Source organism: Erpetoichthys calabaricus, chromosome 12 (genome assembly GCF_900747795.2).
Source record: "Erpetoichthys calabaricus chromosome 12, fErpCal1.3, whole genome shotgun sequence".
NCBI classification, from domain to species: domain Eukaryota; kingdom Metazoa; phylum Chordata; class Cladistia; order Polypteriformes; family Polypteridae; genus Erpetoichthys; species Erpetoichthys calabaricus.
Window position 1 is genome coordinate 6835310 of NC_041405.2, and position 25418 is coordinate 6860727.

Below are 25418 nucleotides of genomic sequence, written 5' to 3' on the forward strand. Positions count from 1 at the left end.
ACTTAACTTGGCAGCAACATTCTTCTCTCTGGTGGCTCTACCTGTGAAGTCAGTAGACAGATTATTAGAGCTGGGGGGTTCATGATGTCACTGGAAAAGGGTGTGTGGCTCTACCAATATCTATGCAAAAGTCTTTAGACGAAGACGGAACTCCTTTGGTACTGTCTCTCTTCAGAGAATCCTTGGGTACCACTGGTTTGACTTTGTGTCAAACGAGCAGTTGCTTATGGAATCTTGAATGATGCACATTACCTATACTATGAGGGAGCATCAGTTATGGCACAACAGCCGTGTTGCGTGATTCCCCGTTGATAATCCAGCTTGCAGGATACTCATTGTTGAGGGACCAGGCCAAGGGGATGCCCACATAACACCTGACTGTGGCAGATAGATGGTCATTTCCAGTGGGTGGTACTGGACTGCGTGTCTGCCTGGGGGGGTTGCCAACCGGGATCCTGAGCTGTTTTATCGTGTTGTTAGTGTGGCAACGAGCTGTACCAGTGCATACTCCCCAACCTGACCTGTCCTCATCTGAACCTATGCTGACTCTTCAGTAAAACTGAACCCTTTTTATATAACAAGGTAGTATTTGCCATTTTCCACTCTTTTAGAATTTCCCCAGTGTGCAGTGACTTCCTAAAAATATGGGTCAAGGGTTTATATATATATAGTTGCTGTCCTCCTTAAGAACTATAGGATAAATATTTTCTGGTCCTGGTGATTTGTTTGATGTTAGTCTATTAAATCTAGGCAGCACGTCTCCCTCTACAATTTCTAAATCACTCAGTACCTCCTTAGTAGTCCCTGTTACCACTAGGTGGTTATCTGCTTCCTCACATGTGAAGACCTCAGAAAAAAAAAAGTGCATCTATTAGTATACATGCGTATTATACAATTGTGTTCATAAGTTTACATACCCCTGGCAGAATTAGTAAAATGTTAACCATTTTTGGAAAATATGAGTGATCAGGAAAAACACCATTCTTTTATTTAGGAATAGTACTCAGAGGAAGCTATTTATCGTCACAGAACTGTGTGTGTCCTTTAATAGTCATAAAGATAACTGAAATCATACATATTTCCCTGATGAAAACTTTAAATTCCCTTGAATGTTAGGCCTAATAATATACACTGAAGCTGACATAGCCAGGAGAATAAGTATCCATGCCTTTGCCCTGCTGGAACGTAATTAGTGTCTGTGTTTGAATAGTCAGTGAGTTTCTTCACTCTTGAGAGACCCTTGTGCATTGCATCGCATCCAGAGTTTCATTAATTTTACATTTATTTGCTTAACAGACACTTTTCTCCAAAGCAACTTACAAAAGATGTCAACATAATTGTGTGAGCATCATGCTGGGGGACTGTTTGGGAACAAGTGTGACAGGACAAGATTACAAATGGATCACCAAAGGTGAACAGCTCAGAATAAAATACAAGTGAGCTGCTATTCTTAAGTTGCAAAACCTAACAGCTAATATCAGCTAGAAAGAAATTCACCAAACAGGAGAGTCCTCCAAGACATCTTAAAAACATTGAAGGAATTAAGAATTTCCAATGGAAGTTGGCAGCTTGTTCAATCAACTAGGAGCTTCTTGAGAAAAGAGTCTGCACTACCAGAAGTCTGGATACCATGCAGAGGTGGTATCACCAGACACCAACAGCAGACCTGAGTGATTGAGAAGGAGCATTGGACCTCATAAGTGTCTCCAGAAATTTACTTGCTGACCCATTGACTACTCTGTAGGCAAGCATCAAGGATTTTAACTTAATATAAGTCGCTACAGAAAGCCAGTGTAGTGAAGTGGATTTTGAATTATTTGTAACAGCTTGGTGACATATGGCAGTACTCCTGCCAGAGTTGCATTAGTCCAGGTGCGACCAGAACAAATCCTGTAGCATACTATGTTAGATATGATCTGATCTTGTGGATATTGTATAGAGTGAATCTGTAAGACCAGGAGACTGTAGCAACATGATCCCTGAAGGACAGCTCGTTGGGCGAGTGGGTCCACCTGAAGCTGTCTGGAGTTGAGCTTCTTCAGTGTAGTATGTACCTTAGGCAGGATTTATACACAGAGGAGACATCTCATCAATGAGAATTTTATACATGCATCACGGTCCTTGAAGGACAGCTGGTTATCGATCACCACCCCAAGGTTGTTTCCCAGCTTGGTGTTAGCGATAATGAAAGAAACTGAACAAAGATGGGGAGCTGAATAGACAAGCAAGCTGGGATAACAAGAAAGTCCATCTTTGGCAAGTTGTGCCTGAGATGGTGTTCCTTCATGTAGGTTACAATGTCAGTGAGACATGCAGAAATTCTAGCTGATTCCATGAGGTCCTCTGGAGGGAATGACAGGTAGAGCACAGCATAGCACAGAGAGGAAAATTAATGGGATGGTAGGGCCTAGTGAAGAGGTGTATAGAGAGAGAGGAGGAGGAGGAGGAGAAGGCCCGGCACCGATCCTTGGTGTAACCCCATGCTTGCTTGGTGCACTCTTGATGTCTTTCCACTTCAGGACACACAGTAAGATCTCCCTGAAGACGTCTCAAACTACCTTGGGGCTGTCCCAGAGATGCCTAGCTCAGACAGGGTGGCAAGAAGGATCAGGTGGTTGACCGTGTCAAAGGCCGAAGGGAGATCTAACAGGATGAGCACAGACAACTTGGTGGTAGCTCAGGCCTGCAGTAATGTGCTGACAAAAGTAAGTAGAGTCTTACTGGTTACTGAAGCAATAGAGCTATCCAAAGATCTGTGTGAAAAACTAGCTCAACTTTATAAACCAGAAAAAGGACATAAAAAGGCATCCGAAGATCAGTGTTCAAACTCTTACTGACGAGTGGAAAATTAGGGTTTCCATTAATATTAAGAGACAGTCCGGTAGACTCAGAAAGATTTCGAACACCTGAGAAAATACTGTATATAGCCTCATTTACTATCGGAGAAGATGGAAAGCTGCCATTGATGCTAAAGGGGATAATACATGACATTAAAAACTAAAGGTATGCAAACTTTTGAAATTGGCCATCTTTTTATTTCCTTTCTTGCTGTGGATTGCGCTGTTCTGTCGTGACTAATAGTTTAGTTTGAATCCTATTCATAGTATGCCTGATCACTCGGGTTTGTTTTAAAAAAATGGTACACATCTTACAAATTCTGCCAGGGTTATATCAACTTATGGGCGCAACCCTTGGCAAATATTTTGAAGTGTGACTTGATATCTGTAATCTCGAAAGTGTCACTTAAAGACAGAGTGTTAACACATTTCAGGGCCATTGTGTAACAGCCTATAAATTATTTTTAATTGATCACTGAAAGTGGCGTTTTAATGAAATCCATATGGGCTTCAGTCAATTGGAAACCTTTTAATAGATGATTGCTCCGTACCTAAAGGAACACACACCGACTACAAAGGGAAAATTGCTCAGAGCAGATGGTGGAAGGATCAGATGTGTAAGTAAACATGTCTGTTTCGACAACACATCCAAACAAAACCACAAGCCACCCTGTAATTTGATTTTCTTCTTTTCCATCAGTTTGTTTATATAGAGTATTTGTTTACTTGCTTTATCAAGTTATTAATTTGTGTGTGAATGTAAATATTTATTAACAAAAGAAAAAAGATGTGTAGATTTATTTGCCCTCATCTACTTTCATTTTGGGGTGGGGGAAGTTTATCATCTGTTTCAGACAATCTTCAATGAGGTAGAATTTGCGGTATTGTGAGCCAAACGCCTTTGCCAATGTGATGTACGTTTGTTTTGTTTCACGTTCATAAAGAAACAGGAATGCTCAAAAGTAATGATAAACGTTCGATCACTTAACACTACCGTGGATTCAGAAATTATTCAGACCCCCCTCACTTTCTGCTCGCTTTATTGTGTTGTGGATTTAATTTTAAAGTTATGCTCATCATTCTACACTCAATAGCCCATAATGATAAAAGTGAAAACGTTTTCTCAGAAACATTTGCAAATTTTATTTAAAAAAATTGAAAACTGAAACATCTCATTCATGAAAGTGGAAATTCAGACTGTTTGCTGTGGAGCTCCAAACTGTGGTCTGGTGCCACTTGTTTGCTTTAATTATACTTGAGATGTGTTGTGAACCTAATACTTCACAGGTGGACTCCAGTTGAATTGACTGGACATCATTAAAAAAGGCACACGTTGTACCCGTATCACTTGCAGAAATTCTCAGATGATTCTGCATTAATGGGGTGTATCAATAAGGGGGATGAGACAGGGAGAGGATTTTGAGAATTGCCTGCAATGAACTGTTGATTGACTTTCACCACACCAAGGAGCCTCCATGTCCAGTCACTGTTCAAGCAGTGGATGTGGAGGTGAAACGCTCCTACAATTGCTTGGGGGTCCACATCAATGACAGGCTGGACTGATCTCGTAACACAGAGGAACTAGAGAAGAAAGGGCAAAGCAGACTCTTCGTCCTTTAATGTGAGAAGCAACATTCTTCATATCTTCTAACGCTCCGTGATGGTCAGTGCAGTTTTCTGCGCTGTGGTGTGCTGGGCTGGTAACATCACTTCAAAAGAGGCCCAACCGAATCAACAAGCTAATTTCAATCAATATATACTTTATTTCAGGTTGTAATAACCCATTGCTGTAAAGCACTACACATTTCCAAGTATGTGTTGATCTGCTCGTCTTGAAGGCTGATTGTTTTCTATTTGACTTTTCACTCTTGAACTGACACAGTGAACACAAAGTATTATTTTTCCAAAAATCTTAAGCCGAGAAAAACGAACTCAGCACATTTTCTCACTTAGCCTCGATATTATTTTTCCATGAACTGCAGGGTTAAGGCCAGTTGTCACAGTGCCAGTGAATTCCTTATAGATGGTCTCTATTTTGAAAATCGTTTATGTTGTTATTTTATTGATTGAATGAACTCGTCTATGTAAAAGTACTAATTACATACAAGTCCTGATTTTATTACTTTAATTATATGAGATGTGCTCAAAACATGTAAAGGCTTCAGTGTCAAACTCGAAATGATGTGTGTTTTTGAAACCATAAGTGTGTTGCTTTTTGAGACTCTCAGACGTCTGACCTAATTCTTCCCTTTTTTTTTCTCACTCCATAGATCTCCCAAATGCCTTAATATGGATCTGTCATAAACTGCTGGATAGGGCCAGGAGAAACACTACAATTATGATGCTGAAATAAACCCTCGAAACCTCAGAGAAAAAAAAAAAAAAACAGAAACATGGCTGTGGACATGGAAAACCTGAACCTCGTGTGTCACAGGCCTTGTGGACTAACACAGCCTGTGTTTAAATGAGACGTCTTCCTGCAAGGTGGTTACCTCACAGAGTTTTTCATGTTTTGTGCATTTTGCCTTTTCTAGAGACATGCAAGGCCAAAGCAGTCAAGACAGTTTTCAATGCAAGCAGTGTGACACGGTTTGCCCCACGTGGCCAGACATGCTGGAGCACGTGGAAAGTCACTACCTTCAGGATGAGGACCGCCGCTTTAAGTGTGACCAATGTGGCAGAGGTTACAGGCATGCTGGCAGCCTGGTGAATCATAAGAAGACTCATGAGGTGGGACTTTTCCACTGCCCCATTTGTGGCAGGCAGCTTACCAACCCCCTGGCTCTGAAGAATCACGTGCGTATCCACACACAGGGCAAGAGTTTCCAATGTCAAGTGTGTGGCAAGGCTTTCAGGCTGGCCGCCCAACTTGCTACCCACCAGAGGTGCCACACGGAAAGAACCCATCACTGCACGGTATGTGGAAGGAGCTTTCGGAGTCAGTCTCAGCTGGCCGTGCACATTAGCGAATTGCACGCCAATGACTCTGCAGCAAATGAGCTAAACATGTCGGGTTCTCTGGGAGCAGATAGCTCCGACTCTTCAGAGAACCTTTCCTTGAGACCTAGAAATGCTTCCAACATGCTTTCTGCTGATGGTTCTGAAGCACCTCATAAAAATGCTGTTGTGTCCAATGCTGGCAACCATTCCGACTCTCATCTTTTACCTGACGCCACAGGAATAGTCTATGGTGCTAATGAGGCCAGTGATTCAAGTTCCCTCGAAGGGGACAGAGTCACTCATAATGGACTTCCAAGTTTTTCTTGCAGTGATTGTGGAAAGCTGTTTGGGGACATTAGCAGTTTGAAAAGACACTTTTGTTTTCAGCCACCTAATCACAAAACTTCAACTCCATTGAGGGATGGGCTGATTAAAAGCAGAAGGGGTAATGACAGCAAACCAGTGTCTGAAGACACGGACGATAGACCCTTCAAGTGCAACCAATGCGAAAAAACCTACAGACACCATGGTAGCCTAATCAACCACAAAAAATCGCACCAACTGGGCGCTTTTGAGTGTCGCATATGTTTCAAACAGTTTAATAATCTGGCCGCTTTGAGTAGCCACCTGAGAATCCACCCCAAGTCCACCTCAAACAGATCATTGCAGCCTCCTTACTTTGAACATTCTGATATCCCTCAAGATCTGCTTGTTTCTCATGCGGGTAGCAGCATCAGTGACACCGAGAAAAGCAACTTCTGTCATCTGTGCGAGGTGGCGTTTGCTGATGAATCTGAATTTCAAGACCATGTCATGCTGCATAATAACAATTCTTTGCCATTGGATCACCTTGATGGATATACTGAAGGAGGCGACCTTTCACATGACTATGCTAGCGCACAAAATCCTGAGCTTACTGCAGATAGCTACCAGCCATCTTCTAATACAGAGCCTTTTGAGAGTGAGGGGCACAGTGAAGCACGGGAAGTTGTTAATGGGCTGGCTTTTACATGTGCCTGTTGTGGAGAGAGCTATCCAGAACCCAATAGCCTTATGGAGCATTACTTAACCCATGGCACTGCGGTGCAAAATGAAGACGGTGATAAAAATTCACCTCACAAAGCCTTCCAGCCTTCTTGTAGTGAGAATACCCCCTCGGAGGAAATTGTGATCAAAGCCAGTCTTCTGCATGGAAGTGAAGAGTCTACTAGGAGGTCTAATGCACAACATGACTCTTTGGATGGTGAACGTCGGTTCAGGTGCCAACAGTGTGGCAAGAGTTACCGCCACGCAGGTAGCCTTATAAACCACAAGAGATCTCACCAGACTGGGATATATCAGTGCTCAGTCTGTGGAAAGCAATACCCAAACCTTGCTGCCTTAAAAAGTCATTTGCGAATTCATAAATCCAAGCCTCTTCCCCAAATTTTGGACAGGACTGGCAGCCTGAATAGTTCCTACTGGCTTTCTAATGAGCCCATGGACAACAGCGAATCAGGGACTCCAGAAGCTCTTTACAGCTGCCACATTTGTTACCAGACATATTCGACGGAAGCATTGTGGAAGCAGCACTTGGTATCACATATTAATGGAGTGATTATGGTACCGCATCATGACCTCCAGGAAGCCGCCGAGCTGCTTGTGAGCCAGGATGCCAATGTCGATGCAGAGACCGCAGGTGAGAGTACTCATTTGGAAAATGAGATGGGATCTTTGCATGCTGAGCATGCTGAAATTGAACTGGACAATCAGCAACAGATAAGCTCCCACTTCCAAGCGGAGCGGCACATGTGTGCAGATTGTGGAGAGACTTACGGCGACATTGCTGGCATCAAAAGCCATCGTTGTCTTTTGCAGAAACAAGGGTTGGATGCTTTAATATTCCAGAATGGGGTTGATAATTTCCACCCAAGAAATGACTACCAACAATTGAGGGAGAATCTTCCTTTGGAGAATTCTTCTTCTGGACTAAAGGGTTCCAAACGTAGAAAGAGTGGCCCAGCCCAGAAGCATGTGGAACTGCCTGATCACAAAGAGGTAACTGACATTTCTGAAATCTGCCAGTGTTCTGTGTGTGGGAACCATTATGCCACCCTCTCTGCACTCAAGAGTCATCTCCGTAGCCACACACACATGGATGCTGATCATCCTGCCCACTCGATGGATGAAAGCAGTCTTCGAATCTGCAGCGTGTGTGGTGAGAGCTTCTCAAACGAGACTGATTTCCATCAACATCGACTCACTCATCACGAAGAAACATCTACCAATTTGCAGTTGGAGCCAACAGATTCCGAGGAAATTCCAGAGACTAAAAATGAAATTTTCATTAATGAGCCCCTTGAATTAAAAACCTTGAAAGAGGAAAATAGTGAAGTTGAGACCTCATTGGAAAACAAAGATCAGATTTGCGGAGAATGTGGATTTAGTTTCAAGACTTTTATCGAGTTGGACAGTCATCAGTGTGGCCAAGGAGAAGTACCGGTGTCTAATGGGGCTGTGTTCCAAAACCTGTCCATTCCTGATAATCCAGAAAAGGAGGAAAGTCTGGATGGTGGAAATGACGAGGAGAGGCCATATCGGTGTGACCAGTGTGGTCGTGCTTATCGACATGCTGGCAGTCTTCTCAACCACAAGAAATCTCACAAGACTGGTGTCTTCCGCTGCTTTGTTTGCCAGAAGCGTTTCTATAATCTTCTCGCTCTCAAGAATCACCAGAGGGTCCACTTTGATGTAAAGAGGTGAGTCTACTTCATGTGTCTGATTTTTACCTATCAGTGATGCTAACATACCAATGTTTGCCCTGCCCTCTTCTATGGTAGTACCCACTGAAATGCAGGTAATGTCAGACAGGTGTCCACATTAGTGTTGTGTGGTGCTGAAAAATACAATTTTAAAACCGGTATGGTACTAGCATTGGACAATTTTAACTACCAGAAGTAAATGCTTGTATGATGGGACCTCCATGGTGAACTGCTCATTTGTGTAATATTATGATGGTGTGGGTTGCCTCCATGCTCCCATTTAGCATTGGGGGGCCTCCTGAACCTGGGTCGTTGATAGTCACAACAGAGATGAGCCAGACAGATGAGGGCACATACATCCAGACGATGGGTTGGTGCAAAATTGAACAGTGCTTTTAAGTGTCCAACAGTGCAGTGCAGTCAAAATTCTCAATAAGTGATCCATAAAAAGAGTGCAGTGTGTGGAATTTAAAAATCCATCAAATAAATAATCCATCAAAGTTAGGATGAAATCTTAAAGGCAAGAAGCTTCTCATATTCTCCATTTCTGGTGCATCCTTTTAAAATTGATGTCTCCTCTGCGTACCCTGCCCTGGTCCCTCCAACAAAGGAGATGCCCAACTGACAATCACAGCCAACCTTCTACTTGTGGTATGGGTCACTGCTGCCCATGGCATCTGGCAGGGCGGCGTGACAAACCTCATTCCTCCAAGCCTTGGATCCCCACTGCTGTCTTTAGCCCTGGCAGGGCACCGTGCCGAGCCTTCCTTCTTTGGCTCCCGATACCTTTCCTTGGACTTGCACGGGAGCGAGCTTCAGATCACACAAGCTCCCTAAGCCACTCACCTGGAGTGGCCTTCTTAAGCCGCTGAGCGTCCCATCATATTCTCCCCTAGGTACTTCTCTCTCTCGCTGTCTTGTACTAGCTCTCTCCCCTTCCTGCCTGCTTCTCTCCTTTCTTTAACGTCCACCTTTTTTTCATTTGTTTCCCCATTTGTCCTATGCAGGCTCCTCTTAATACCTGGCCTCTCTAATGGGGCACAGGTGTGAATGCTCCTCTCCCTTCAAGACAATAATGAGGCACCTGTGTGACGCTCATATTTGCACGCACCTTTGTAAGCAGCCGCTTGTGCGCCCAATCAGAGCCTGCACTTTTTGGGACACAATTATTTACATAAAAGCTCTCCCATCGCCACAGAATGTTCATCACTAATATACAAATGTCACCGGGCTTCAGTCACCAAGGTGGACCCAGTTTGTCATACTTGTTTATATTAATGTGCTAGAAACCCTTGGGTGGGGGTGGACCCACTCCTGTAATACCCGTTCCTCACCCTGCTCCTCAAAATTATTTGTAGAGTGAGGTGCCAGGGGAATGAAGCAGCCGGGACCCCACGGGATGGTGGGGGTGGGTATGGGTTATCCATTATTTGCTTCGGTATTGTTTTGGTACTGGTACTGCAGTGTAAAAGCTGGTATCAGTTGTGTCTGGTACACAGAATATCACAAGCTGCTTTGAATGTTGGGGCACCCGCCGGGAGTTCCCATTTATTAAACCAGATAAACAAAAACTGTGCACAGTGGCAAAAGTGAAAAAGATGAGACAACATCCTAACAAATAAAAGCTTTCCCAGGTTAGGGAGATGCAGATAACTCCCTGGCTCTTGCTCCAGGTCAGGTTCTGGGTCCAAAGTCAGACGCCATCTTCCAGGGATCATCCTGTTTTCTAGGGCCAGTTCTGGGTGCTGCGCTCAGGTTAATTGCCCTCGCAAACTGAGGGTGGAAAAGGAGAAACAGGTTAGAATGAGTGCCCAGAAAACTCTGGCCCAGATTGGTGCCACTTACCTCAGCAGACACAGCGTGATGCAGTGATGAAGGTAACATTTTAGTACTAATCCACATACAGTGGTGTGAAAAACTATTTGCCCCCTTCCTGATTTCTTATTCTTTTGCATGTTTGTCACACAAAATGTTTCTGAACATCAAACACATTTAACCATTAGTCAAATATAACACAAGTAAACACAAAATGCAGTTTTTAAATGATGGTGTTTATTATTTAGGGAGAAAAAAAATCCAAACCTACATGGCCCTGTGTGAAAAAGTAATTGCCCCCTTGTTAAAAAATAACCTAACTGTGGTGTATCACACCCGAGTTCAATTTCCGTAGCCACCCCCAGACCTGATTACTGCCACACCTGTTTCAATCAAGAAATCACTTAAATAGGAGCTGCCTGACACAGAGAAGTAGACCAAAAGCACCTCAAAAGCTAGACATCATGCCAAGATCCAAAGAAATTCAGGAACAAATGAGAACAGAAGTAATTGAGATCTATCAGTCTGGTAAAGGTTATAAAGCCATTTCTAAAGCTTTGGGACTCCAGCGAACCACAGTGAGAGCCATTATCCACAAATGGCAAAAACATGGAACAGTGGTAAACCTTCCCAGGAGTGGCCGGCCGACCAAAATTACCCCAAGAGCGCAGAGACGACTCATCCGAGAGGTCACAAAAGACCCCAGGACAACGTCTAAAGAACTGCAGGCCTCACTTGCCTCAATTAAGGTCAGTGTTCACGACTCCACCATAAGAAAGAGACTGGGCAAAAACGGCCTGCATGGCAGATTTCCAAGACGCAAACCACTGTTAAGCAAAAAGAACATTAGGGCTCGTCTCAATTTTGCTAAGAAACATCTCAATGATTGCCAAGACTTTTGGGAAAATACCTTGTGGACTGATGAGTCAAAAGTTGAACTTTTTGGAAGGCAAATGTCCCGTTACATCTGGCGTAAAAGGAACACAGCATTTCAGAAAAAGAACATCATACCAACAGTAAAATATGGTGGTGGTAGTGTGATGGTCTGGGGTTGTTTTGCTGCTTCAGGACCTGGAAGGCTTGCTGTGATAGATGGAACCATGAATTCTACTGTCTACCAAAAAATCCTGAAGGAGAATGTCCGGCCATCTGTTCGTCAACTCAAGCTGAAGCGATCTTGGGTGCTGCAACAGGACAATGACCCAAAACACACCAGCAAATCCACCTCTGAATGGCTGAAGAAAAACAAAATGAAGACTTTGGAGTGGCCTAGTCAAAGTCCTGACCTGAATCCAATTGAGATGCTATGGCATGACCTTAAAAAGGCGGTTCATGCTAGAAAACCCTCAAATAAAGCTGAATTACAACAATTTTGCAAAGATGAGTGGGCCAAAATTCCTCCAGAGCGCTGTAAAAGACTCATTGCAAGTTATCGCAAACGCTTGATTGCAGTTATTGCTGCTAAGGGTGGCCCAACCAGTTATTAGGTTCAGGGGGCAATTACTTTTTCACACAGGGCCATGTAGGTTTGGATTTTTTTTTCTCCCTAAATAATAAAAACCACCATTTACAAACTGCATTTTGCGTTTACTTGTGTTATATTTGACTAATGGTTAAATGTGTTTGATGATCAGAAACATTTTGTGTGACAAACATGCAAAAGAATAAGAAATCAGGAAGGGGGCAAATAGTTTTTCACACCACTGTAAGTTCTGTTTCTATGGGAGTTTGTTGGAAGAAGCCTGCAAGTCCATAAAGGACATTCACTGACAAGACTCCATTTACAGAATAAACCAGTGGTAAATGCTACTGTCCTGATTCAGACTTTTCTTGCCTTTTCTGTTCCACTCCTGTCTGGGAGCTCTGTTTATTCATTTATGTATATGTGTGTTCATCAGAGAGTGTTAGCGCCATGAATAGACCTGTTTTAACACTGGAAAACACACTGCTTACAATGACAGTTGTCATAGATGGTAGGGGCTACAGGCTGCCATCACGTCCAGGTTGGATGGCTTCTTACCTGGCCTGGGGGCCTTTATAATGGAAGGACAGACAAGCATAACCTGTAATTGCTCGAGGGGTGCTGTACAATGGCTGACCCTGCGCTCTGACCCCAAGGTGTATGCGAAAACTAACAAATTCCTAATACAAGAAATTGTATAAGGCGAAAAAAAAAAAAAAAAAAAAGATTCTAATTAAGAAAACCTACAGCCTTTGTGGACTGCCAGGACGGTAATTGAGGACCTCTGATCTACAATGTAACTAAAATTTGCCTGTGATGAATGAAAATGCTAACATGGCTTTAAGTGAAATACCAAGTTTCATTATCAGCAAGGACTGATTTCTAATTAGAAAACTGGCTGGAATGAAAACCTGCAGCCACTGTGGCCCTCCAGGACTGTGACTGAGGACCCCTGCTCTAGGGAAAGCTGCTGGAAGACAGGCTCTCCTGTCACAGGGAGCTTCCGTCTGACCCAGAAATTCTTTCTGGATTCAAGGTTGATAGCACCAGAAGTACTCCTGGGTCTGGTATTAGACCCAGGCTGTTCCACCGAATGAGTCAAATTCGGGAGACTAGTTAGACAAAACTCACCTGAGAGGAGTGACGAAGGGAGGAATTGTGTTGTTGAAATTGTGGAGCGTGTAGAGAAGGAAACCTATATAAGGTATTTGTGAAAATGAAATCCCTGCATTTGTACCTGAAACAGTGTCTGTGAAGCTATGTCAAGGGTTTGTGGTTGTGAGATGCCCCCTAGTGGCCACACACCTCAAAGCCAAAATAGCTACATCAACCACAAAAAGCAATCCCTGCAAAAATGATACAGCTGGGAAAATAAGTATTGAACACATCAACATTTTTCTCAGTAAGTATATTTCTAATGGGGCTATTGACATGAAATTTTCACCAGATGTCAGTAACAACCCAAGTAATCCACACATACAAAGAAATCAAAACAAATAAGTCCATAAATTAAGTTATGTGTAATAATAAAGTGGAATGACACAGGGAAAAAGTATTGAACACATGAAGTAAAGGAGGTGCTAAAAGGCATGGAAAGCCAAGAAAACAGCTGAAATCTGAAAACTTGTGAATATTCCAGTGAGCACTGTTGTGGCCATAATCCGGAAGTGGAAAGAACATCATTTCACCATAAACTGGCCACAACCAGGTGCTCCTTGCAAGATTTCTGACAGAGAAGTTAAAAGAATAATCAGAAGATTTGTCCAAGAGCCAAGGACCACTCGCGGAGAGCTTCAGAAAAACCTGGAATTAGCAGAAAACAATAAGTAATGCACTCAACCACCATGGCCTCTATGCTCGCTGACTGCGCAAGACTCCGCTGCTGAAGAAAAAGCACGTTGAAGCTCATTTAAAGTTTGCTGCACAACATTCGGACAAGCCAATGAAATACTGGGAGAATAGAATCTGGTCAGATGAGACCAAAATTGAACTCTTTGGATGTCATTGCACACACCATGTTTGGAGGAGACGTGGCACTGCAGATCACCCCAAAATACTGGCACACTTCATATAATTGAAGGAAGGATGAATGGAGAAAATGTACCTCGACATTCTTGATAAGAATCTGCTGCCATCTACCAGGTTGCTGAAGGTGAAACGAGGGGGGACATTTCAGCAAGACAAACACACAACCAAGGAACCTCTCAATTGGTTTCAGAGAAATTAAATAAAGCTGCTAGAATGGCCCAGTCAATCACCCGACTTGAATCCAATTGAAAATCTATAGAAAGAACTGAAGATCAGAGTTCATAGAAGAGACCCCCGGAACCTTCAAGATTTGAAGGCAGTTTGTGTGGAAGAATGGGCCCAAATCACACCTGAGCAATGCATGCATCAAGTTTCTCCATACAGGAGGCGTCTTGAAGCCGTCATTACCAACAAAGGCTTTTCTATTGAATGTTAAATAAATTTCAGTAAGCGTGTTCCATACTTATTCCCTGTATCATTCCACTTTATTACACATAATTTATTGACTTATTTGTTTTGATTTCTTTGTATGTGTGGATTATTTGGGTTGTTACTGACATCTGGCGAAAATTTCATGTCAATAACCCCATTAGAAATATATTTACTGAGAAAAATGTTGACGGGTTCAATGCTTATTTTCGCCACTGTAAATTTATATGTGGCTATTTCTTTGACTTAATTTCTTAATGCAAATGTTAGACTTTTATTATATTTATGTTCTGAAGTTTACCAAGGTTGTGTTGACTATACAATACAATATGTACTTGATAGCAACAAGTAAGTAAATTTTTCATGTTTCTTTCTCCTCTCTCATCATCAGACACAAATGCGCAGACTGTGGAAAAGCTTTCAAACTTCAAAAGCAGCTGATGAGTCATCAGAGGATCCATTTAGAGAAACAAATTCGAGCCAAGCAGGTCAACTTTCACCTTCACCAGCTGATGCATTCCGTGTCTGTTAATGAAAACTCCAGCACAGTCCAGTATGACCTAAAACAGCCCGAAGACAATGGGCCCAGTTATCCTATAGAAGCAGATGCGATTGGGAACAAAGCTACTGGGGAAGAAACTCAGGAAACGGCCAGCCATAACCCAGATATCAAGGGTGTGAAGCAGCTCCTGATCTGTAATAGCTGCGGGGAGATGTATCAGCCAGAAGATCAGCACTCGTGCCAATCAAAAGTAACGGGCCACCTCAATTCGGACTCTTCAGAAATAGAACTGGGTGGATTACCTCCATCAAAGGCAGAAGTTAAGACTGAACAAGTTACAGCTGAGGCAGAAGATGTACAATTCAGTGCTGTCGCAGATGATCAACGTCCCTACTCTTGTGATCAGTGTGGTAGGACATACAGACATGCGGGCAGTTTGGTCAATCATAAAAAGTCACACAAGACGGGACATTTTTACTGTACAATTTGTCACAACACCTACCCTAATCAGCTGGCTATGAAGAACCATCTGCGAATCCACTTTGCTGTCAAGAGGTATAAATGCCTGGATTGTGGCAAGGCTTTCAGAGGACAGAAACAGCTCTTCATCCACTACCAAGCCCACGCATGTGGCAGGACTTACAAGAAAGGGCATCTAAAATCACATCTTGGAAGCAAAAGGAAGGGCTTGGGAAATGCATCAGGTGTCCACAATGGGACCCTAAACAAGGAGAATGTAGATACTGCTGCTAATGATCATCTTGACATCAAAGGTGAGGTTCCTCGTGGGTACAGTTGTGAAGTGTGCAAGCAAAACTTCTCCACAGAACAGGAGCTAGCAGAACATACGTGTGATGGTAGTGCCGTATCACTTGATGATAGTAGTGCTCAAAGTCCTGAAAAAGAGAAGACCGATCCTGACCAGATATCTAGCTCAAAAGTGCCCTTTGAAACAGAGGACCGCCCATTCCGCTGTGATATCTGCAGTCGTACTTACCGCCACGCAGGTAGCCTGCTGAACCACAAAAACACACACAAGACTGGCCGTTTTGAGTGCTACATCTGCCAGAAAATGTTTTCAAACCCCATGGCCCTTAAAAACCACCTACGTATTCATTCCCAGAAGAAGCGCCACCATTGCCTTGAGTGTGGGAAATCTTTTAGGCTTTCCAGTGCCCTCCGTAACCACCAGAAGTTACATCTTGGTGAACTTTCACACAGATGCAAAAACTGTGGCAAAGGTTTCATCAGTAAAAGCAGTCTGAGGCATCATCACTGTAGAAATGGAAAGCAGCATACTGCCCAAAGTCAAAATGGAGAAATTATGAACTTCCAGGAATCGCACAATACTTCCACTGAAAGTCCTAATGACTTGGAAGACTCCTCAGAAGTTAAAGTCTCCAGAAACCAAATTTCCTCCAGTCAAGGTGAGGTTGACGTTGATCAACAGGAATCTGATGACCGGCCATTCAGATGTGATCAGTGTGGTCGAACGTACCGTCATGCTGGGTCACTGCTCAACCACAAGAACACTCATACCACAGGGATCTACCATTGTACTGTCTGCCAAAAAGAGTTCTCCAACCTCCTTGCCCTCAAGAACCACCACCGAATTCATTCCGAGGTGAAACGCTACAAGTGCCTGGACTGTGGGAAAGCTTTTAGGGTGTCCTCCCACTTAATCAGCCACCGGAGGGTCCATACGAAAGAGAGGCCATACTATTGTGTCCTCTGCTGTCGAGGATTTGCTAGCAAAGCTACTTATTGCCACCACCAGACCTTACACAAAACCAAACCTCTGTACTTTTTAAAGATCAATAAGAGAAACCGGAGCAGATTAATTTTGCCCTTGCTTGGGTCGCAGCTCACCAAAAACAACTGTTCAGAGGACAGTCGGGATGAGGGGAACAGTGCTGAAGGAGAGGCAGGACAATTACGGACTACCATATACAGATGTGAACTATGTAAAAGTTTTCATCCAACACTGGAGGCTCTACATGAACACCAAGAGACCCATGTGGAAGAGAAGATCTACGCCTGCGAGCACTGTGGAAAAACATACCGCCACGCCGGATCCTTGCTCAACCACAAAAACAGCCACAAAACCGGGTTGTTCTCTTGCTCAGCTTGCCAAAAGCAATTCTCGAACCTCATGGCTCTAAAGAACCACCGGCGTATCCACACAGAGCCAAAAAGGTATCAGTGCATGGACTGCGGCAAGGCCTTCCGTGTCTCCACGCAACTTATTTGCCACAGGCGGGTCCACACCAAGGAGAAGCCTTTTTCCTGCAGTCACTGTAGTCGATGCTTTTCGACCAAGTCCAATCTCAGACATCATCAAAAAGTTCACAAGGGCAGCCAAGGAAGCCATGCTGTAGCAGAGGACTTAAAAACTTTAGAGACAATGAGTAGCCCGTCTGCAGTGATGGAACAGGAAACAGATTTATTAGGCAATTAGATTTTCATTTATTAAAGAAAAAAAAAAGAGTTGGATGAATAAGGTTTCATGACGTACTGAGTGCTTGTGTGCATCTAGAAGAGGGGGCTTCCTTACTAAAATAATAGTTGGGCAGGAAGCCATGTACCCTGAGAGATGCTTCAGATAGCTTGATCACTGTCTGGCATCCACTGAAATGACCGAGACGCTGTACTATGCAGCAGTTTCATTCATTAAGGTGGTTTTGTCACAGAGAGTTGTTCTAAGCCAGTGGTTCTCGGACTGATTTCTAGAACAAGCACTTGGGTATTCTTGGGTACATTCGTTTGGATTAAATTCGAACTGTAAGAAAGGTAGCTTATAAGAAGTGTACGGAAATGGTTCAGGAATGATGGCGGGTGGGGATAAAGTTTGAGAACCATCGTTCAAAGGAAAACATGACTGTTTGGTTTAGCATTTCACACTGGACTTCGGCAGCTTAGAAGTGGGAGAGGAAAAATTATAATAATAATTATAATAATGAAGGGCACTTTGCTTATCTGAAAATGTAGTCCCAGTCAAACGGTGCTGACAAACCCTTTCAGTGTCAGCAATTTTGTTTTGTTTTGTTTTTTGTTTTTATAGATCTGTTGTTTTAAGCATTGCGCCAACCTCAGTGTGGTCTTTTCATCAAAACCAACAGATGGCGATGCAAGGTAGAGTTAAGCACTTAAGAACAAGGTGTCTGCTGATTGGCTGTCCCACTCTGTCTTGTGCTGCATTCTTGTGCCCTCGGAATATTCGAAACTCTGAGTTGTGACGTTTCTTCTTTCCAACTTCTGGGCATCATGTGAGTTTCCGTTCAGGCTGTTCGGAGCAATGCGAGGTCACGGTTGATTTGTTACTTGGTGTGCAAAAAAAAAAAAATAAAATAAAGCAATTAAAAATAAATGTAATTTCCCATAGAGGTAAAGACCAAATAAACATATTAAATGTGTATCGCTTTGTTCCAAACACAGTTTGACCCATAAATGGCATTTATGGCTGAGCAGGTTATATGTTTTACTACCTGTGCTACCCATCTAAGATAAGTTGAAATCTAAGTAATCAGCGTAGACCTTGGTGTTAACATTTGCAGTGCACCATCTATTGGAATGTATTTTGTAATGCATGTAGTAATAAAATCAATGCATTTGTCATTCCAACAGATGGTATGTCACAGGTTTTTGTAGTAATAGAAAGTATTACTACAAATGTTTGTCATGCGCCATCTGTTAGAAGAACAAATGCAAAACATAGGTCTCTGTTACATGCCATTTAGTATGGATTTCGTAAAAATAAAATTTGTGATGCACCATCAGTTGGAATGACAGAGAAATAGCAAGCAGATGAACACACATATACTTATCCATTTTATCAAGGTGGATTTTATACAGTTGACTAAGGTGAAATGTCATCACAATTCAGGTGGCTTTGTTTTCTCGGAATTGTCTGACTTGTTGCTCTAGATCGTTCACATTGAATTTCCAACTCAGATTTATCATCTGTCCAAGAGCACATGAATGCAGCATTGGCCAATGTATTAAACCCATGGAGCTGCTAAACAGAGGGAGTTAGTTGGGACAGTACAGAGAAAGGCGAGGGCAGAGGGGTAATGTTTAGATCAACTGAGCCGCCATTGAAACTACAATTCTCTCCTGTTCACACATCTGTTACCAGAACGGTAGTCATACATTTGTCACCATCTGACTAACGGCACAGAAAGGGTGCAGGTTTTTTTAAAATACTATTTTCAGATTCCTGACTTCCTTAAAAATAATTTATGTGATCATACGATTTTTACTGCCATTCTAATTTATTGTTATACAGAAAAACGCCTTGTTTAAATTTTATGTTTCTGATATGTAAAAATTCTGTTTTAACACTTTTTTTTTTCTTTCTTATGCTGTTTACCACACCAGAACTTTGGGTGAAATTTCACCCTAAAATAGCCAAGAATCTGAGAGGGGTACAAGATTAAATGAGATAGCGAGTCGGACAGGAAGCCGGCCAGACAGTCCATACTGGATTGCTGTTTAAAAAAAATCTTCAAGACAAATGGTAACATTTCTACTTTTGAGCTCTTGACACTATTACCATAAGGACTGACAATAGTTCTCATAGGGTAAAAAGAGGCCAAAATGAAGCACCCACACACTCCTTTGAGTGTTTGTACAGCAGGCTATAAATACTCGTGCTGCTTCATATCAGCTGACTTCTTATTAGCCGATGTAATGTCTGCATCTTGATTATTATTATTTTTTTACCGTGTCCTTTTAGATAAAGGTTAGATGAGAAAAAAAAAATATTGAAACAAAAAAATTAAATACAAGGTGGAAATACCAAATGCAATACTCTCTGTGAATTTTTTGGTACTGTTTTTCTAGGGTACAATAACTCAGTTAATGTAATTAATCAAAAATAGAAGACCTTTAACTATTCTACTGTTACCCTTTCACATGAAAATAAACACCCTTCTATGGTTTTGTATGTGGACTAAAATGCGATAAAACACACAGAACAAGCCTTCCCTTCTCTGTGATGTGATTAATCATAGCGGGTACACGTCATCTGTCTCTTCTGTGAATATAATTTGTCAAATGTTGCAAACTTGTTATCCTTCAAATGCTTTCAAAACTCCACACTTCCACATTCGTCTTTGTGCGTATCGCTTTTCGACCGCAGAAATGCCAATTCCACTGTTTGTTTTTTTTTGTATGAATGTAATGCATAAAACATTAAAACATGCATGATCCACTCACTGTCTTTCTGGACATAATTAATAAAACGTTACCTCAGCAATGTCTTCTTGAATACTCAGTTCAACAAATAGAAAAGTTCACAGCTGAAAAAATAAGTCCAACACAATGCATACATACATTTGAGTTTATTTTTCACTTAACGTCTCTGTTTTTGCCTTACACATTCCCATGAAAAAATAATGTTTTTAAATGACCTTCCTCTAGGTGTAATTTAGTATAAAAATATGCAATTGTTTGACTACAAAACTCTGCACACTTGTTTGTGAATTTATTAAATGTAAAAAAATGTTTTCAGACCATTGTCTTTTCTGCGCAATTAATTGTAAAAACACTGCCTTTTCTGCACATAATCTATTATTAAACAAAAGCAATCCTGCCTAAAATTTCACTGGAGGTATAAATCCGTAAGCATGAAATATGTTACTGCGTTGTAGGTGTGGTTCAATTAAAGTAAACTTCAATACTGCCATTTTTGGGATCGTAATTCATTAAAAAACACAAACTACCTTTCTGTCCATAAATATAATTAACTTAACCTAAAGAATGCATATCCCTTCCGTTGTTTTATTTATACATAATTCTTCTAACGGACCTAAAATGTATATAACCTTTACACCATTTCCTCTGAGGTTTAAGTGAAAAATATATGCAATCTGTCAACTCTTCACGTCTACATGCGATTTAGCTAATGCATAACTTAATTATTTTCCTGTCAACATCATTCATCTATATATATAAAAGTCAATGTGTGTATGTATGTATGAATATTCCAGCATCACTTCCGAACAGCTGGAGCGATTTCCATGAAACTTGGTTCACATGTTTCTCATTGGTCGACTAAAAATACCGTAGGCTGAAATCAACCCTAACCCACCTCCTTCTGGGTAGGGTGTGGGGTAATCTTACAGTCTTGTATGCACATTATCATCCAGTTGACACTCTGAACGACCAGCAGAGGGCGAACTGGAGGTGACTGCCAGCATTCTTTGTTTGAGCACCACCACCACGCCTGTTGCTTTTGAAATTAAATAGAGTTGGCTGGTTCCGAGCATCAACTGGATGATAACATACATACAAGACCGCAATACAAGCACATTAGTGAGTCTTCATTGCTTGTTAATTTAATTTTATTTTTAAAGTTGTGTTTTTTTTTTTAATTATATTTTTCACAAACAATAAAAAAAAACACATTATTTCCCTCCCGGGCAACGCTGGGTATTTCATGTAGTTAGACATAAAAGGCTGTAACTATTCTATTTTCACCATGCCATCTTCTAGAAAGGATATGCAATGCATCCACACTCTTCTCCGAATGTGACTAAACTGATTTGTAAAATATATATATAAAAAAACCACTCCTCTAGCTCTGTCTTCCCCGTGGATTCATCTATCTATCCACTTTCTAATTCACTTAATCCAGTTTCCCCTTGGGGATTAATACCAAAATACCAGTTTCTAATTCAAAGAGGCTGAATCCTTTCATGGTAGCAGCACTGGTGTCAAGGCCACCACACACTCTTAAAAACTACAAGCTGTTTATTGGGCACTTTACATGACTCTTAACTGTGATGTGTGATCAAACATTTCATTCTAGGAGGTGCTCTTTGCATATGAAATTGGACCGTTGGACTTTCTAAAGGACCCTAATATGTGGACAAAACAGAGTTAATGTATAATGGGCTACATAACTGGATACTAACATACCAAGAAAACCTGAAGTTAGCTTGTGTTATCATATTCATCAAGAGTCCTTTAGTAATTAGGAACCCAACCTAGTATTAGGCTTTAATGGCTACTTATGAAACCTGTAATGGATCTAAATAGAGAACCTTCATGTTGATAAATCATTTGGGAATCAAAAATGGTTCCCGAAGGGTATCACTCCAAGGATTGACTTTACTACCTTTATTTTTAAGATTGCAGTTTACAATTGTACATACACACTTGCACTGGGCTCTTTAAGCAATGCCATTTATCTAACCTACATGTTTGGGGTGCAAATCCATAAAGACATGAGTAGAAATTGCCAGCTCCCCATAGATAGATAAACAGAACTAACAAACTATTTGTCCCAAGAGGAAATTTAGATGTTCACTGAATTGGCACTTTCTGCTCATGTCTTCAGGAACTGCGTGGCAGCAGCATTAACTACTCTGCCACTGGAATTGGATTAGGAAAAAGTTAAATACTCGTATATGGAACCCATTCCTGTTTTCTCTGAAAAAAAGAATTGAAAGCTATCATAGTTTTATTACTCAGTAACTACCATACATATCACATGTCTATTTAGTCTACACCATCTATAAAGAAGCTGTCACAGTTTTTTGTTAATCTTACAGATGCCTAATGTACATCCCTCATAACTCTTTACAACTATCATTCCCAGACTCCCTCCTTGTAGTGCATCATGTGTGCCTTCATTCCCTCAAGTGCCAAAACCTGGAAACAAATCAAGAGTAATTCTACAATTTGGTACATACTACGTAGCAACATGAGTAGAAATTGCCAGCTCCCCATAGATACATAAACAGAACTAACAAACTATTTGTCCCAAGAGGAAATTTAGATGTTCACTGAAATCTGATAAACGAGAGGTGACCGTTCAGTCCATCAAGCTTGTTTGTTTAGCTAATAGCTAAGCTGTCCCAATATCTCATCCAGAAACTTCATAAAGGTTGTCAAAGTTTCTTCTTCAATTCCATGTCTCAGTAGGTTGTTCCAGAGTCCAATAACATTTTGCATATGGAAGTTCTTTCTGGCTTCATTCTTAAATGCACTTCCCCTTAATTTCCACTGATGTCCTCAAGTACATGATTCACCATTAAGTTGAAAGAATTCTGCTGGGTCTACTGTATCAATGCCTGTGATGATTTTGAAGACCTGGATGAAGTCCCCACACAGTCTCCTCTGCTTGAGGCTAAAAATGGTTTAATTCTCGGAGTCTGTCACTGTAGGAATTGTCCTTAAGTCCTGAGATGCACCTGGTTGCTCTTTGTTGATTGCACAGTGTCAAGTGCTGTTGTGTCTTTTTTGTGGCGTAGTGATCAGAACTGCACACGACACTCAAGATGTGGCCTCAACGGTGCGTCATAGAGACTAAGCATAACATCCCCTGATTTATATTCAAGAGTTTTAACAGTATTACCAAACATCTACCCTTTTAGTTGCTTCTGCACATTGTTTAGATGATTATGTTTTTTCAGCACAAACTGTGAAGTCCTTTTCAGATGTTGCTTCCTGTTGCAAAGTATTTTCCATTTTGTATTTTTAATTGACATTCCTTTTGCCCATGTGTAGCACTTTGCACTTTTCTTCATTAGATTCCATTTTTCCAGTATTTATCCAGTCCTGAAGCTTGTCCAGGTCCTTCTGAACAGTTTTTGCTGACTCTTCAGTGTCTTGCCACTGTTCCAGTTTTAGTATTGAAATCCAGAAGTTTACTAACTATACCGGAACGAATGTCATTAATATCCATCCATCCATCCATTTTCCAACCCGCTGAATCCGAACACAGGGTCACGGGGGTCTGCTGGAGCCAATCCCAGCCAACACAGGGCACAAGGCAGGATGTCATTAATATGAAATCCAAAAAAGTAATTGATTAAGGTTGGACCTCTAAGGGAACTGTGCTGATGCCCCTCATTCTCCTCTTATCAGTACTCTTTGTCTCCTGCCGGTTAACCAACTTAAGATCCAGTTGGCTGTACTACTTGGTCATGTAATAATTACCTACCAAGTAATACATTTTTGAAACGATTCCATTCTTTTTGAATTCCCCTCTATCACAGGCTCTTCTCCGCCAACATAATTTACAGTTTAACATATAACGCACTTTTGTTTCTGGTGCCAATGTTATTTGTAAGCCTTCCATTGTTGTCTCTTGATGAGAGTCTGTGTGGAGATAATTCAATAAACATAGAAAAGGAAAACCTGTCTAATTTCATCTCTGGATGTGACTGAACCAACATTAAAAATTTGAGACTTTGAGCAAAATGTACAAACTGATACGTAACCCGATTCCTTTACTATCGACTTCATCCATCAAACATAAAAATATGTTGCCATTCTGCTTCAAGATATGATTGTCCCAACATAAAACAAAAAAAAAATCCATGATGTTTTCTTCCCTTTTGACATGATTTAAGAACTGGCTTATAACCTGATTCCTTGTCTATCAACTTAAATTCATTTAATATCCTACTTTCACCATTCCACTTTTGGATATTATTTAAAAAGAAGTCTTGTCTTTGCTGGTAATTATAGATACAAAACTTTCCTTAATGATCAACATAACTCCCTAATCTTAAAAATGCTTAACCATTAAACTTTCAGATGTGATTTCTCCAACTTTAACAAAACAAAATAGCGTTCTCTTGGGATGGGATTCAAAAATTGATACATGGGAAATAGGGGGTTAGGTTCCCACAACCACCAAAATCTGTAATCTTTCGCTAGAGACAGTTCAGAATGTTCTGCATAGAATTCTTTATAACAAAACATTACTTCTGATAATATGCATGTTTCATAACACAATAACTGTGAAACAGCCCATAAAGTGCATTACGCAAAGTAAAATTGGTAACATGCAAAACATATGTGTCTCGTTAGTCATTCCCTACAATTCTGTAAACCTTTGTGCTAACACCTCAATGCTGTTGGGAGACACCAAGACTTACGAGGTCTTGACATCATCTCCGACACTCTGTCCTTCACAAATGGCGTTGGAGATTGTGAAGGATGCACCCGCTTGAAATAATCCATCAACGACGTCTGCTTTGCGTGTCACTTGAGATCCTTAAGGGTCTTGGAGAATGGGAGCATAGTGGAGGTGAGTTGACGTTTCACCTTGAGGCAGCGATCGCTGATGGGACTGTCAGCCTCGATGACTCTAGTCACATGGCCGGCAGCTGCTACCGACAGTCCAGCACAAAATTTATCTAACAACTTTTATTGTCCTTCTAAGCCGCATAACTGACTTGCTCGGTTGAGATTACAACCCGAATGCCTTGCACACTACGCTTTGGGGATATAATTGCAATCCAAAACTTGATTTTTTTTTTAAATCAAAACAATGAAAAGGGAAGTTTTTTTCTCTGTATAATGGTACAGTTTTAAAAATAAAGATGTCAGAGTGCTTCTTCAGAGCAGTGCCATAGAGGAACCATTTTTGGTTCCTAAAAGACCCATCCACATGAATGTTCCAGAAATAACCTTCATTTATTTAGATCTGTAACTGGATCCATTCAGTAAATAACCTTGAATAGATTGTAACAGATTTGCAAAGTACCAATAGTTTATGATTTTAAAAGGACTCTTGTACAGTAGCACAGGCTACGTCAAGGTTTCCTTAATTTGTTGGTGTCCTGCAAGGTGGCCTTCCAAACATTAAAGTGTTCTGGTTTCTTCTACATATTAGGAAGTTTTTCAAAGCACAAAGAAATGACTTC

General features: G+C 41.3%; 1 protein-coding gene across 1 annotated transcript in view; it reads left to right on the forward strand.

Annotated features, from left to right (window-relative positions):
- Positions 1-25418, forward strand: part of znf646 (zinc finger protein 646) — a 64819-nt gene that overhangs the window by 24089 nt on the left and 15312 nt on the right. Inside the window, exons 2-3 of the mRNA XM_051934891.1 lie at positions 5108-8515; positions 14644-17209. Coding sequence (XP_051790851.1) covers positions 5376-8515; positions 14644-17209 — 5706 coding nt within the window. The 5' untranslated portion in view covers positions 5108-5375. The remainder of the gene's footprint in view (positions 1-5107; positions 8516-14643; positions 17210-25418) is intronic.